The sequence below is a fragment of the Onychostoma macrolepis genome, chromosome 21 (genome assembly GCF_012432095.1).
Source record: "Onychostoma macrolepis isolate SWU-2019 chromosome 21, ASM1243209v1, whole genome shotgun sequence".
NCBI classification, from domain to species: Eukaryota; Metazoa; Chordata; class Actinopteri; order Cypriniformes; family Cyprinidae; genus Onychostoma; species Onychostoma macrolepis.
The window spans coordinates 23,047,592-23,065,614 of record NC_081175.1 but is presented as its reverse complement, the minus strand read 5'-3'; the positions used below and the strand labels follow the sequence as shown (position 1 = coordinate 23,065,614).

The window sequence follows — 18,023 nt, the reverse complement described above, 5'->3', positions numbered from 1 at the left end:
CCATGTGAATGCAAATTATGATACTTGTAGCAAATCTGGTAAACCATTCTAGCATCTCAAAAGCTTCTCATCTGCAGCACTGTACAATTTAACAGCAGAATTACCTGATAGACACTCGGATATCCCAAATGGAGATAGCTGATGTCCAACCTGTTGCACCACCTCCATTATTAAGCAACCTATCCCAGAAAAGAGGCCTCAGGAGTGGGGAAGACTGGAAGAGGAGTGGGTCTTCCAGGAGACTATGGGCCTGCAGACTTGAGGAGCGCTGACATGGTCCATAGTGAGGACCGAGGAGGAGGGGAAGAAAGAGCCGAAGGGGAGGAGAATCGAGTACACCCACCTCTCTCTCTTTCTGACTAACAATAGAGAGCTTCAACAGGCCCAGGAGCTCTTACAAGAGAAGAAGAGAAAAGCGGCCCCTTCTCCAGAGAGTCTGTCAGTCAAACTTTTGAATAAATTGTTTCAGAGGATATTTATATTTTTATGAAGGCTGTTTAGGCTGGCTGTTTCTAGCATATCTTTTAAACTAGTCCTTATGTTATCTATATGACCCGGCTAAGTACTGATATGATAAACAGACAACATATTTAATAAACCCAACAAACACTTTTTTTGCTTTGTTCTTATAGGCTACTGTTTTTTTTTTTTCTCCATATATATCTGTGAATGTATTACCATTTAGAAGTGTGGTAGCACTTACTTAAAGCCTTTATGTATAATGGACAATAATAGTAGTTTTAATGCATTAATTATGCCTAATGAACTTTATATTGCATTGTACAATCTCATGAATTATTATAACCACAGTTAATACATTATAACACTTATTAGTTCATTGTTACACTATGCATTTTCAATTTGGTTATAATTATTTACAGCAAGATATAATGTATTACAACACATATTATGAATAATTAAAATGCATTATACCCTTTAATATACCTTTATAATGCATTATACATAAAGGCTTTAGGTAGTGTTATCAAAAGTGTGTTATCAATGTGTGTGTGTGTGTACGTGTATATATGTAAGGGATAATCAGCGGCTAGCTGTGCATTAAAGATTTGAATGCACTGCGGAGGCAAGAACCGCCCGCGCGCAGCGGAGGGGTTGCCTCCGCGTACATTCAAATTGTTTAATGCACAGCTAGCCGCTGATTATCCCGCTTATGCCATGGTCATTTCCCAGCATTCACATATTAAAGATGTTAACAATATTTGTGCTGCAATATTTGACCGAACGATCAAAATTTTATTTTCATCTGTATTACTATTCAACTGTAACTGTATGTTACTATGGTTACCAATGTTTATAGGAAGCGCATTAATATAGAACGTGATTAAACTGACCTGGAACTACCTGTGCAGTTCACGAATTTAATCAACACCTGCCAGCCAATCAGAATCGAGTATTCAGACAGACCATGGCATATATATATATATATATATATATATACACGTATGTATGTATATGTGTGTGTGTGTACATACATATATATATATATATATATATATATATATATATATATATATATATAACTTTTGTAATAATTTATTTTAATATATAATTTTTATGTATAACAATGTTAAAAACAATCAGCTATGTGTATGCATTTTATGTATGTGTATATATATATATATATATATATATGAAGAGTTCAGATGCAAAAGCCCTAAGTGCCGTCTGAAATTTTATCAGGCTCCTATATTTATATTTAGTTATTTCACTTTAATTGCATAGAAAATGACCTATACGGTGATATTAGAGAAAATGACTGAACCTAAATATATATATATATATATATATATATATGTGTGTGTGTGTGTGTGTTTTAATATATATATATATATATTTTTTTTATATATATTGTGTTTTTATGTATAACAATGTTAAAAAACAATCAGCTATGTTTACGCATTTTACTTTTTTATTCCTTTGGGTTTTTTTATCCTTACAAAAAATATTGTACACCATGTTTTTAATGGTGCTATATAAGTAAATAAAACATTTTAAGTATGTGGGATAATGTACAATCATTATTACAGTCATTATTGCTAAAAAATACCGCGAGTGGGTTATACAAGGCCACTGTGTGTATCAAGTCCTGATCAGTTTATTTTGCAATTTCGTCCTTTACTTTTAAAATAAACACTTTAAATACTACACAGGGATCGTTGAAGAGCAGTTGTAAACGTCTCAGAACAACGTTCTTGGACATTAATAGGGATTTAGTGATTTAGTGCTGATTTAGTGATTCCCTCAGAAATCAGGAGGTCGGAGCGCACTACACAACTACTCCATTATCATCATTAACCAGAAACATCAATGAAGAACTTTCTAATCTTAAAGTTTGTTTAAGATAACACAAGGTTAAAACCGAGGGCGCTGATGTTGGTGCTTTAGACCTGTCTTCACACAGCCTGATTAAATACTCAAGCAGAACCAACACAGTCGCCATTCCAACCACAGATAAACGCTTCGACTCTCTTTGAACAATGAGCCTCATATCTCCAGCTCCTCCGGTGCATGTCCGGGTGTCTGGTTTCAGTGCCCCCCACAGAGGTATGAGGAGAAAGTGGGAGACGGGGTTTATCTGATCCACCATCAACTCATGGACTCATATCAACAGGCCCACAAGCTCCCATTAGCCACCGTGGCTTCATCTTAGCCCATTCGATAGCCATTGAGACTGAGATTGAAAAGACCAAGTCAGGGCAAAGGTGAAAGGCTACACTAGTTGTTCAACTCTATACATCTCAACCAGAATAGCTACCACCCTAAAAGACGACCACAATGTACTGGCACTGACATTACAACATGACACCACTTAGTGCACTTCAATGTGTCTTAATGATAGGGGGAGTATGCTGTGCAGTGTATGGTTACATGGTCGCCAGGTTCATGACTGTAACTCAGTATGTATGTGAAAGTAATCTCGTCTTGCGTATAAACCACACTAAAGTGCGCAGGAGACCAGACATACACACTCACCTGTGAGGACAGACGCCAATCGCTATTGTAAAGGAGTTGAAGTAGACGTCCTGCTCATTTAGATGAAATCCAATGCAACTTCTGAGCCATACTGAGAATATGTAGGGTTTTAAAGGTGATGCATGTCATTTTTGTTATGTTAAAATACTTTTATTTGAGTGAACATTTTAAATGAGTGAAAGTTTGTGGGCAGGACTATATGCGACAAATTTGTTTTTTTTTGACATTTCTGGGTTTTTGGGGTTTTTTAGAAGTAATAGTTATTTTAATATCAGTGAGATACTATTATATTTTGCATTAATATTTAGAGTAAGTTTTTATTTTTATGTTTTTCATTTTGATTTTAGTTTTAGTAATTTTACTGTGTATTATTGTATTTTTTTGTAGCTTTTATTCATCTATCTATCTATCAATCTATCTAGACATATACATATATTTTAATCGTTGGACACAATTATTGGCACCCCTAGAAATTCTTATGAGTAAAATATCTCTGAAGTATATTCCCATTCATATTCACAATTTTGAGCACTCCAGGGTGATTATGAACATGAAATTATCCAGGGGTCAGAAAACCTTTAAAAAAAAAAAGTCAAACAGCACCTACATCACCACATGTTGTTTGGGAAAAAACAAACTCCAGCATATTCAGTTATCAGACACGACTGGAACTTCTGAACACAGGGATAAAAAGTACACCATGTGTACAATGAAATATACTGCTGTATTTTTGATGTTGTGGCCTATATTTCTGCTGGAGGTCCTGGACATCTTGTTTAGACACATGGCATCATGGATTCTATCAAATACCAACAGATAAAAAATCAATAAGTGACTGACTCTGTTAGAAATCTTATAATGGGCCATGTTTGGATCTTCCAACCGTACAATAATCCAAACACAAACCTCAAAAACAACACAAAAATGGGTCACTGAGCACAAAACCAAGTTTCTGCTGGCCATTCCAGTCCTCTGACCTGAACTCTATAGAAAATGAGTGGGTGAACTGAAGAGAAGAAGCACCAACATGGACCCACTTTAAATTCTTATTATCCAATGAAAGGTTAGATTTTTGTGAATTATATATATACAGTACATAATTATATATATACAGTATATATATATATATATATATGTGTGTGTGTGTGTGTGTGTGTGTGTGTGTGTGTGTGTATATATATATATATATATATCAATTACATTGTTTTATAGATGTACATATACAGTATATACACTATATATATATATATATATACACATACGTACATACACACAATGTTTTGTCATTTTTATTTACATTTATTTATTATTTTACGTCAAGGTACACTACATTAGAATGAGAATTTTTGCCTTGGCATTATTTTATTTCAATGTTTTTCTTTTTTTTTTTTTTTAATGGTTTTAAGTTTACTTTCAGTTTTAGTTAACTATAATACCCCTGCTTTTTATAGTGGTGAATAGAATCTATAACAAATATAATTTTTGAGTTAATTTGCCCCAGTAGCAAAAGAAAATCCACAAGTGTTTCTATGATTTTACAAAAGAGGAAAAAATATTGAGACATAGATCAGAAATATTCATGATTCATACGAATCAGTTCAAAAGAATCAATCCAAGTAAATCAACTCTCTAAAATGAATCAGAATTCTGAGCGCTACTCTTTCCAAGCTTTATCTGAAATATGTTCAATTGTATCTCAAGTTTAAAGGAGGTCATCCTGACAAATGGTCAGTTCTCTCGGTGCTCACATTGAGTAATCTAAAATAGCCTCTGTGCCTCAGCTCAGGTCAGGACCAACTGAACATTAGTCTGTCTGAGATGTGAGTCCTATTACACTGTATAAAATTTATTATGGCTATTATAGAGTACATGGAGTACTATCAATATTACGAGGGTCTGTTGCATAGAAGTAATTCTGAATGCTCGAAGTTTGCTGATCGGTCAGATACAGACTAGGAAACACACAAGGAGGAAGTAAATTAAGGACTAAAACTGAGGAAAACAACAAATGTGGCATATTCAATAGGAAAACAACACTACAAAGACTTAAAATGTGAATTTTATGATCAATAGTCATATGGATGTTTGCCAGAGCAATAATTAATGTGAGCATATATTGTGTGATTAGGCTTCATTATTTGAAGCTAATCTTTCCCATTGATGAATGCTAATAAACCAGTTAAAAACCAACATGAGAACAAACAACCAAAGCAATGGTCCAGTCTCCCAACTCTCTCATCCAGGCTGCTTAATAAAGCCTTAGCGTTTTAATGGTCAGATGGTCGGGTCGGTTTATTTCCAGGCTGGTACACAGATGATACGTGAGGTTGCAGTTGAGGTCTGTGGCTCACAGGAATGATTTATGGCCACAGCCGCCAGTGTCGTGGTAAATCACATAGGTTACAGAGCACAGGTAATTGAACCAAATAATAAATTCACTCCATTGGGCACGTCTACCCATGACATATTAAATTACTACAAGATCTCCTCCTCCCCCAGCTCTGTCTGTTCTGGTGGCCACAGGCCTGAGTTTAATATCAGTGAATGTCTTCCACACTATATGTGCCTTTTTCTTTGCCTGAAGGGTCTGATGAAGAGTTAATGTTATTTGAAATCTGACACACCTGTGGGAGAGATTTATAAGGTGGTGTAGTTGCTGATGGGGAATCAGATAATTGGGATCTTGACTCATGAAACTGGTGGAAAATTGGGGCTGCCAATATAAAAACAATCTAAAATCAATACGCCACAACAAATTTACAAATGAAAAACAGGTGAAGCTGAGAATTATATTTTTTAAATAAAAATATACTGTATATATATATATATATATACATATTCTTTAATTTAATAAAACAAAATTCATATTATTTCTGAAAATACCATTTTTAAAATAAATATCTTAATATTAAATTAATATGAAAGTGTTTTAATATTTACTTCTAATTATGAAATGTTCCCACTTTTTACAATAATAGTAAAAGTAATCATTTAACACACATGGAAGTATGGAAAAAATGTAGAGGCTAAAAAACCTTCCTTCACCATCACCTTTATCCACACTGTGAAAAGTGATAAGTTGACTTAACTTAAAAAAATTGAGGAAACCCGTTGCCTTAAAATGATTAAGTACATAATAATTAAAAAAAAGTTAAGTGAACTTGACAATTCAATTAACTTATTTTTTTAAATGATCATTTACTTAAAAATTTTAAGGCAACAGGTTTCCTCAGTTTTTTTAAGTTAAGTCAACTTATCACTTTTTACAGTGCATAAAAAATAATAATAATATTAATAAATAAATAAACAATAATAAAAATAAAATAAATCATAAGATGCCACAATTTATTCTTATCTACAACACTAATTTCAAGCATTAAAGCAAAAGCCTGAAAAAAGTCAAGTGAGCCCCAAACAGACTTGAAGTATTCATTTTAATGCTGCGTTTGTTTGTATAAGCACACTAGCATTGCTAGCTTCATTCAGGTTTTCGGAAGAGACTCCCGTTTCCTACTGACAGGAAGACTGAACATAATCCCTGTATAACAGACGGGACTTTCTACAGGAAACCCTGAGCTGAGTCCTGCAGGCTAACGCACTAAACACCTGTTACAGCACATGTTGTGTCAGTTACTGATGAATCCCCTGAGATGGCATTCACAAGGCATAACCAGAGAGCTAATGCTAAAGCTCAACTCACTTTCACAAAATTTCATATTAATGGTTAGTAAATTGTTCGAATCTCAGACTTGAACTATATATAGCGACGCTCACCTAATCAAAATCTAAGAAACACACATGATGACACAAGTTGTACTTCCTGCGTCCCAGTTATCATCTTCGATTCGCCATCGGCAGAGACAAATTAAGCACAAGCTGTCCTAAACCCCTCTACGCAGCTCCAGAGATCATTATTCACACAATCATAAACATTTCATTTCTGCACTGCGCTCGAACATTTCCATTTCCAAGATCAAATTCCTTTGTAGAGCCTCGAGCAACAATCTGACACCGCAGGCATCAATCTCTCAGACAGTTTGCACTGCGTCCCGTCGCTGCCCTGATATACAACGTCAAATCAATATGAGAGACAAATATCTCAGATATTACCAGCAACACAGCCGCGCATGCATTATGCATGTGAATATCACATATAGCATCTATAATTTCTGATTTATCAATGTCAACATGACACTCGAAGGCAGAAGTGAATGTTAATGTACACACATGGTGTTGAGGTGAATCCCTTGAGCGAACACACTGATCAAATCAATAGGCCTCTGGAGACCAAACACTGGACTCAATATCTGCAGCTGTCAGACAACAGACACAGACTGAGGAGAATTTCAGTATCAATCAATGCCAACAGTATCTACTCAACATCAAGCACTGAAATACGAAACTCCACAATATCTCCCAGGGAAAGCAGCAAAACTTTATATTTTTTCAGTCATAAATAACATATCTGCAACGATCAGTCCTGATCTAGAGACATTAGCATCCAAATGAGAACTTCAAATGTTTTATATAAAGCTAATTATATTAAGTGCTGTGCATACATAATACATAATAAATATGTCAAATTTATTACAAAAATACAGAAATGTATTATGTATAAACAAGTGCTGAATTTCTAATAGTATAAAAAATATTTAAAAAATTATATATTATATTATATATGTGTATGTTTAGGGTTTATACTGTATATAAAACAGTATACATAAATATGCATTATATATATATATATATATATATATATATATATATATATATATATATACTGTAATAATATATATAGATCGATTGATAGATAGACACACACACACACACACACACACTCTTTGGCAGGTGAGTGACTCTGCTCTGATTATTATGACAGTCCTAACGCAGCGTCCGGCTCAAAAGCGTTCAGACAGCTGATAAGAATGTTTGTATTGTAAGCCCTGAGCGTCCCGTCTGCTTTACCAGCCCAGATCCTGCCTGTTTGCTCTGGCAAAGCTGTTGGCCCATGCAAGCTGCCAGAATGAAGAGCTCGCAGAGAACAGAGGGGATTGTGGGATTGAGAACTGCAGTAAGATAGGGCTTAGATAGAGCTGCTGAGAAAATGCTGATGAGAGTCGATTTGGGCTTTAGGACTTTAGAAAACACCCTGTAATGTCATTACCTCATTCTCTCTCAGCAAGATCTGGGCAAAAACAAGCACACAGACACCCCAAATCACCCCGTACACACACACTTTCTGTTCCACACTGACAGGACTGGACATTAAAAACGATGGTTTGTTCAAATGAGATTCTGTAAATCTCACCATAAGATAATTAAAAGGGAAACACAATGAAATTAAAGTCTTATTTATGACATCATTCATCATTCTAGGCCACAGGCCAACCAGCTGTGCAGATGCTGAGGTGACATGACACCATCTTTAGAAGCAGCCAAGGGCTCCACGTGACCTTGTGACTCTTGGCTCTGACTCAGAATGAGAGTTTAGAGGTGTGAGGTTACCAGCTCTGTAACTTAACACCTCTTCACATCACAAACCTGACAGGAGATAAAAGACAGGGATATAAAAGACAGGAAAGGTGAGAAAGAGAAGGCAAAGGGACATCAGTGTGTTAGATCACTGGATATCTTCCTCAGATCACAGTCTGACATCCACCATATCCTCTCCATCCAACCATCTTATAATAGATAGGAAACCAATCAGCATCTGGATGAAAGTATAAATCTAGGGTTATTTTTTACCCTGGGTTATCTTGACATAATACTTAATAATATTAGCAAACCTGTACAGTATATTTAACATTATTAATATTATAATTATTAATACTTTAGTTTTTATGTAGCCTAAATATTACATAATTATACATTTTTGAATATATATGTAAAAAACATTTTTTTATATATATAATTAAAACCGTTTCACATTTTGTATCACTTCGCTTGCAGTATTTCTCACAGTGGGTGTCATGGCGAACACTCCAAATCCACTATAATTTTATAAATAATACTGTTTTTGTGAGTTTTTTTAGGCAAGATGTAGTTGTTTAGACTTCAAATATGCGGTTTGTTAATAATGATAACGCTTATTTGAAAAATTGCTTCAACATTTTCGGAGATGTGAGCTCCAGGGTGTCAGCGGCAGTTCAGTGCTCATGAAACCCGCTGAGAGCAGCCTCACCTCGGCCAGTTCTTCTGGAATTTGCTGCTGGCTCTGATGTAGTGGTTAAACGTGAGCTATAATTCATTTTAGGTAAATCTAATGGGCAGTCTTTGATCTCATTAGTCTATTATTTATTCAAGAGCAAGTAGTTTTGGCTGAGGGCAAAGTCTCATTTATATAAATTTAATGCTGTATATCCAACCTGGTCTCATGATGAAAACATACCTCTGGGAACTTTTTCGCAAGATGCAAAATATGTACCGCCAAGTACATTTCATGACATATTCGATATGTAATGTCCACTGGGTGGCGCTAAAACAATTCCCCGGAACAGATTAACATACGGTACGTTTTATATGACATTGGTTTTGTATGTCAAGTACATTTCTGGCTTGAAATGTCTGTTGAGTGGCGCTATAAGTCTAATGCTCCGTGATGTTTTAAAATAACGTACCATCTGCACTACACCTAAACCTACAAAAGCGAATGTGGCGTAAAAATCCAATCTCAAGCATGCCATTTTAGCTTGTTTTTCAGTCTCTCATCTTTCAGCACTTTCATCGTGAGTCATGTTTTTGACAGGATTTGTTCCCAAGGGTTCCACATCCTAATTCCAATTCTGTGCCGGCTGAGCTACAGAGCAAGCTTGATGTTTCCGGAAAGCGAAACATATGGAGTAGGAAAATGATTTTCTCTATGTTTTACTGCCTCTAGTGTTAATTTCTGTTGGAATCTGCAGTGATATGTACTTCTTAGTACATATTTCACGTCTAGCAAAAAAGTTCCCAGAGGCAAGTTTTCATCATGAGACCAAGTAGTGTATATCAGAGCGCTGCCTTTTTTGACTGAATTGTTTAGCAAACTTTTATTACGGCTGTTGTTGTTTATTAAATATTATTACTCAATAGATATTATTTTATATAAATAATAGTAGTATTTAATAATAGTATTTGGCATTGAGAAACAGTGTGTGTGTTCGTGATGGCAATTTTAGTTACATTGTTCCGCCATTAGATGGCGACAAGAGATGATTTTTATGAGTCAGCAGTAAAGACCTTTATATTGAAAGAGACTGAAATGCAGTTGTAAACAAGGAAGTTATTTTACTTTCAACAACACCTTAAGACACAGCCAACAAATGCACAGAGCAGCGCTGTCATTAACAGATGAAAGGATAGTATGACAAAAATATCGCTTTTCTCTGCGTACTATTAAACCAATGTTTTATTGTGAATATGAGATTGAGCTGAAGAATGAATGCTGTATCAGATGCAGGTAATCACACTCGCTCAGTCCATCTCTCTCTCATAATACTCTACTATACATAATACAGTGAGCTTTTAATACAGTAATACAACAAACTTTTAATGAAGCAACTCAACGTTCCTTCATTACTAGTTCTAAAGTAATGTTTTCAAATTATTAACAGAGGATTCAGCTGTTAAACTGTCATCTTGAGATTTAAATCCGTCGCAGAAGGAAGTAGTTCTGCATACAAGATGTTTTTAAGACACTTGGCTGTGTCCTAAAAATGAGCTGATACAGTGGCTGTTTTTTGTGGCGTTGAACTGTTGTATAAACATATATAATATACAACATACAGTATACACTTGTATTTAAATATTAAATGTATATATGAGCCATATCTCATGAGTATCAATGTGATATCACTCTATATTAGCATGGCTAATGAGATTGTTCTCTCCTGCAGGCTGTCTGAGAAACAGAACTATAATTTTTTAACAGTGCTGCTTTTCCCCCATCTAATAATCCCACGCTGAGACTGCTTAAGTAAATGTCATCATTTCTGTTGAGTTCTGCAGTTGATGGACGACCGCTGCAATTTCGACATCGCATGTCACTGCAACCGCTAAACATCCTTGTAACTGGATGTTATTGTTGCAGGCCTCACTAGGGTCGTTGACAGGGGAAGTAGTTGAACCTTATCTGAACCAATCACAGCCTCCGCTCTGACATTATGACAAATCCCATTCAGTCCTACTCAATTACTTTCTCTCTTTCCTGTCTCTCAGTCTCTGTCTAACCAACTGTTCAAATGTCAGTAAAATCTCTGCAGGACAACGTAAACCCTCAAAAAGTGTTGACGGCTCTCTCTAGGGGATGAGAATTGTAACATCTGCTAATTTAATGTAGACTGCAGTCTCTTGGGGCTGGATGTATAAAACAGGTCTGTCTGCAACAACGACCAGAGAGCATGGGAAAGACAGCAGACATGCCTTTGTGTCTCACCTATATTCACTGGAAAATCATCTTACATTCTCGTCTAATGGTCCTTTAGACATAATGTTCACCTTTGAGCTATTAGAAGCCAGAGGTTTTAACATTGTTGTGCAATAAATTGAGCTGGATAATGTCATCGCTGGACCTGCATTATCGTTAATCCACCTTCTGAGATTTGGACAGTCTCCATTATGTGGGCTGGAAATGCACAATTATCCAGATGCATGACTGGGAAAGTTATTTCTATGTACAGTTGATATATACGAAAGCAGAGAAATGCATACCACGTGTTTATGAACAAGACCTTCATATAGAATATTTTTCATATTTACATAATAATTATATATAATTAAATATGCAATAATTTACATAGTTAATTAATAATAATAATATATATATATATATATATATATAAACTATTATTATATATTTATACTATATACTATAAAATATTATTATATATATATTTTATTAATATAATTTATTAAAAGTAAATGACTGTAAAATACATAAATACTTTTGTTGTAATAATTATTTTACATAAAATATATTTATTAAATCATAATCATATAGAATTAAATATTCATAATTTATTAATAATTATTTTACAATACATTTATTAAAAATAAATGACTGTATATATATATATATATATATATATATATATGTGTGTGTGTTTGTGTGTGTGTGTGTGTGTCATAATCATATAGAATTAAATGGTCATAATTTATTAATCCTATATTATTAAAATATAAAACTATTTTGTTTTGAATATTTTAACTAAATATTTAAAAATATATTCAAATATATGTATTAAATAAAATATTTCTGGAAACAATATATTATTACAATATTCGTCATATTAACCATATTCTGCACTTTTACAGCAAATTATTTTCCCTTTTAAAATTAATAAAGTTTTCATGAACTAAAAGAAGTAGTAATTCAGTTCAACATGACATTCTCTTTGAGCCTTGGAATTAAACTGGCTGTTTTAGTTGCTGTACCTTTTGTGATTTACATTTGTGAATGACCTCTGTTATTATTGGCTACCGTCTTTGCATGCAAAATAAGTAATAATTCCTGGCCAAGTTGCTAAATACCAGTGTTTATATATAAATGTGTGTTAAAATGAACTGTTTTGCAGCTTATAGTTTTCATAAATAGTCTGGATGGATATTAGAGTTCAGAAGATAAAAAAAGATTGTATTTTCCACAATACGGCCTTTTTAATCTAGCAGAGCTACAGTGGTGCATGAGGAACCATTAGAGAGCATTGACACCCCAAAGTGCCACGTCAGCTCTTCAGATAGCCTTAAAGAGAGGAATGCACGAAGATAAGCAAAGCGAGCCAAAAGGCATCATTTTAAAAGCATCTGAATTGGCTCCAAATCACTCAGAGAATGAAGCACTAAACCACAGAGCCAGAATGACAACAGAGAGACGGGAAGAGATCTCCCTAAAGCCTTTCATCTTTCTTATTCATGCAAGCAAATAATTATGCACAGAACACAATTGAAAATACACAGCTTACGGATATGACAAGCAATATGCGTCTGGAAGAAGCCAAGCATGAGTATGTTTTCTCTCCTGCTCACCAAGCCTGCATTTATTTGATCCAAAATTCAGCAAAAGCAGTAATATTGTGAAATATTTTTACTATTTAAAATAACTGCTTTCTATTTGAATATATTTTAAAATGTAATTTATTCCTGTGATTTCAAAGTTGAATTTTAGTATCATTACTCCAGTCACATGATCCTTTAGAAATCATTCTAATATTCTGATTTGCTGCTCAAAAAATATTTATTATTAGTATTATTATGTTGAAAACAGCGGAGTATAATTTTTTTGAGGTTTCCTTGATGAATAGAAAGTTCAGAAGAACAGCATTTATTTGAAATATAAATATTTTGTAACATTATAAATATTTTCATCACCACTTTTGATAAATTTAATGCATCATTGCTAAATAAAAGTATTAATTTCTATAATTTCATAATTTAATAATGAATATATAATTATTTAAATATACTGACTCCAATCTTTTGAATGATATAATGTTACAAAAGCTTTTTATTTCAGATAAATGCTGCTTTGGATCTTTCTATTCATCAAAGAATCCAAATAAAAATAAATTCTTGAACAGCAAACCAGCATATTAGAATGATTTCTGAAGGATCATGTGACCCTGAAGACTGGAGTAATGATGCTGAAAAGTCAGCTTTGCATCACAGAAATAAATTATATTTTAAAATATATTCAAATAGAAAGCATTTATTTTAAATAGTAAAACTATTTCACAATATTAATGCTTTTGCTGTATTTTGGATTTAAAAAATAATACAGGGTTGGTGAGCAGAAGAGAATTCTTAAAAAAAATTAAAATCAAGCTGTCCAAATTGATAGCATGTACTGTATATTATAGTCATAGTAAACTGCATAGTAAGCAATCACACACTGTAAAAAAATAAAATAAAAAATAAGTTGTTTCAACTTAAAATAATTTGTTACCCCACTGACTTAAAAGTTTAAGTTTAGTCAACTAAAATATTCCAGTTGTCCCTTAAATTAACATTGAATAACTTAAAATTTCAAGTGGACTAAACTAAAAAAATGTAAGTTGTTAAGTTGAAACAACTTTTTTTTTTTTTACAGTGCATAAAAAATAACCTGATTTATTCTCCTCCCCTTTCTGTTTTGTCCAATAAAAAGCCTCCTGACAGACAAACAGGCTCAGTGTTCATTCCACCCACCTGGGTTGTAGTTTAAGTCCATGACGGGACGGGAGCTCTATCTATCCAGCTTTTGTAACCCACCAAGAGCACAAAGCTCCGTCCTGCTCTTCTCATCTGTGCATTTCTCAAGGTTTCTCTTCTCTCATCCTGTTTTAATCTCCTTTCAGCATGATATTCACTGCGCCTGAGCTGAAGGAGTCAAAGCATCACTGGTCAACAGGTTCTCATGCGTGTGTAGATCCCGCGGTGTCGAGCGCAGTGTCTTTGGCTCGGATGGTGTTCAGTGATGCACTGTGACGATCTAGCGGAAGGCGAGCAGGAGAGCTTGGCTCATAAATCATGACCGCTAAGGCTCTTGGGGGTCCCGGCCTGGCCTGTAAATTTGACGATCGAAGAACGGGCACTCGGCCAAACAGCTCGGCCCCTCACCATGCTCTATAAATACAGATAGAGCTGCTACCGGTCGCTACAGCGAGGAAACTGATTCCTCTAGTTCTTTTTTCCTGTTGCACTTTGATCTGTGAAAAGCTTTTAGAATCCGCTAATTTTCCTTTAATCTGCCTGAAAGGAATTATGTGGATGCTTTTTTTTTCAGTGGAAAGTAAAATAACGCTCCAAAAATGACAGAAAAGCATGATAAAAGTAGGTCATGCATTTTGTTTGACATTATTATTTGGTGTGACGTGTCTTCACATGCCTTTTGTCTTTTTCTTTTTTTTGGGAGCAGAGACGAGGATTTTTAGAGAATAATGATTTAGAAATAAATGAACAAATATTTATATATTTATTAATAAATAAATATCTACCATGTGCTCATGAATAAATATATAATTAATAAAAAATAAATAATAAATATATTTACAAAAATAATAAACAAATAAATATTCAATATGTATAGTTAAAAAACAAGAAAATAATAATTAAATATTCAACTTGCATGCATGCATAAAAATAAAAACATTTAACATGTATGTATTTATTATTAGATTAATAATACAAGCACATATATATGTAAAACCAAATTCATAAATAATATAATAATATGTATCATGTATTTATAAATAAATAAATATTTAATATGTTTATTTATAAATATAATAATAATAATAATAATAAAAATAGCAAATAAATATTTAAAATGCATACATAAATACATGATAAATAGATAATAAATAATATATTTAAATAAACACTAATTAATTTAAATAAATATTTATGTATTTAATGATAATTAACAAAAACAATCAATGAAAAATAAATAGATAGATATTTAAAATAAATAAATACATGAATGAATGAATGAATGAATGCCATTATTGGAGCTCCGCATCTGTCCCCATTCACTCATTCTATGCAAATAAGCTTTTTACTGATGTTATATGTTTGTGAAATGACATGAGGGTGATTTATAAAGACTGTTCCTTTACGTAAACCTTACCCAAATAGCTTTAGCATCCACTGACCCAGCAGTCAATGACAGTCTGTGACAGTTTAAGTCGCTGACACTGTGAAAACTGCTCTGTGTGCAACCATCGTGTGTATTCCGCTTATATCTGCTATGCTGGATATGTCAGAGGCGCAAAACAGGTCTAGAATGTTCCCTAGAGTGTCAACACCGTGTTCACTTACACATGAACTATAGATGTTGAAGATAAATGTAATGTAAATGCTTAACCTGATCTGTGCTGGTGTGTGTTTGTGAGAGGCAGAAAGAATATTTAGAGGGGCTTGAAGTTTGCTATGACAGCCAAACATCCTCTCCGTTACCAGGTTATGTAAGTGTCTGTGTTTCCCGTTTTGTCTCTGGCATCTGTATGCCTGCTCACACACACACACACACACACACACACACACACACACAGTCATTCTTCATAAATATAGTGACTTCTTGACCTCTAACCTAAAGTGTAATTCACTCATCAATTACAGACCTTAAGAACTACTAAACTTAAGTCTCTTTCTGAGAGCCTGGTCTACATCTCTCAAATATAATCATAGCGTCAGTGTCATGCAGTGACATCTCAACCCCATTTAGCTCTGAATGCGATGCCAAAACCCCCCGCCTGTGGACAAACGCCAGAGATGTACAACATAATTCGGACTGAGAAACACAAACACACATTTCATCCTGCAGGATCAATAATAAAGCGGTTTCGCAAGAGTAACCAAGGGGGTGGAGTTTCACAAAGGGCCAATTTGCATAAGCATTTTAATTTATTTTGATAATGTATTGAGAAACAGCACAGACATTGAATCTTAAAGTAGAATGACCTACTTATACTGTGTGTTTATGGCCTCAGGTCTGTCTGTGGCTGTAGCTTTACTTCATAGAGCTGAAGATTTGAATGAAGCCCAGAGAGAAATAACTAGACCTTGAGAGAGACAGAACAATGGCAAAGTCATTTTCCTTTCCTCTGTCTTTTCAATCATGCTGAGCACAAAAGACATATCCCACACCAGGAGCATTCTGGGATATCTGCTGTTCCCTCATGTTATTGCGGCTGCTGTTTTCAATCTCGGGTGGCATCAATCATTTCCTTTGACGAAGAGCCCACTCACAACTTTAGCCAAATTAGATAAAGGCCTCAAGTACCACACAGTTTCCCTCTATAACCCCACGTTTCAGCAAGATGGTTTGTGATTTTAGCTTTAAAATGCTTTAATCTAACTCTTTCGTGCTTGCTGAGTGGATAAATTATACATAACTAAAACTAAAAACTAAAACTTAATCTAAAAAAAAAAACCTATAGACATATCTTAAAAAAAAATAAATAAAATAAGAGACAGAACTCTTTAACTAAGAGACAGAATAAATAAACTAAAACGTAATAAAGATATAGACATTTAAAAACAACTAATAAAAATTGCAACCCCCCCCCAAACAAAATTACTAAATGAATGAAAACAGAAAATATAAAAATTAATTCTAATTCAAATTATTAACAAAAAAATATAAAAAGTATGTCAAACTTAACACTGCAGTAGACCAATGTGACAATTTCTGAACTTTTATGACATTATTTTAACTAAAACTTCACCCGTTTATAGGATAATTTCTTCATAGCTAAATAAATAAACTAAGCTTAATAAAAAACTATAGAGATGCATTTAAAAATACCCAAACTAATAAAAATTACAAAAAAGACTCAAATAAAAATTTATTCTATTAACACTGTAAACAACAAACAATAATAAAATGTAAACAGAAAAAATAAAACCTAATTCAAAATATTAACAAAAAATGTTATAGTATATCAATAATATTAGTTTATTGGATAATTTCTTCTCTTAAAAAAAATAAATAAACCAAAACTTAATAAAAACTATAGACATGTATTTAAAAAAAATAAAACTAATATAAATGACAAAAAAAATACTAAAATGAAAACAGAAAACAAAAATAAAACCTAATTCAAAATATTAACAAAAATATTATAGTATATTAATAATATTTAAATAACACTACAGCAGACCGATATGACAATTTCCAAACTTTTATGACACTAATTTAACTATTAAAGCCCTGTTTTTTGGTAATTTATTCAAATATATATGTTGCTGTATTAATTATTTGTATCAGAACATAAACATCTAGAAGGATACAGTCATGGCCAAAAGTATTGGCACCCTTGGTAAATATGATCAAAGAAGGCTGTGGAAATTATGTTAATCCTTTTTTTTTAAATCTAACCTTTCATTGGAGAATAAGAATTTTAAATGGGGGGAAATATCATTATGAATTAAATGTTTTTCTCTAATACACATTGGCCACAATTAACGATACCCAATTTCAATTCAATACTTTTTGAAACCTCCATTTGCCAGTTTAACAGCTCAAAATGTTCTCCTATAATGCCTGATGAGGTTAGAGAACACCTGACAAGAGA

General features: G+C 33.5%; 1 protein-coding gene across 4 annotated transcripts in view; it reads right to left on the bottom strand.

The window, feature by feature from the left end:
- arhgap24 (Rho GTPase activating protein 24) overlaps window positions 1-18,023 on the bottom strand; it is a 123,529-nt gene that overhangs the window by 32,983 nt on the left and 72,523 nt on the right. The window contains exon 1 of one of the 4 annotated variants that reach the window (XM_058758730.1): window positions 14,155-14,302. The exons of 2 other annotated variants lie outside the window; for them this stretch is intronic. In XM_058758730.1, coding sequence (XP_058614713.1) covers window positions 14,155-14,176 — 22 coding nt within the window. In that variant the 5' untranslated portion in view covers window positions 14,177-14,302. Of the gene's footprint in view, window positions 1-104; window positions 812-14,154; window positions 14,303-18,023 lie in introns of those variants that run through there. One more of the 4 variants, XM_058758729.1, reaches the window with a different exon arrangement.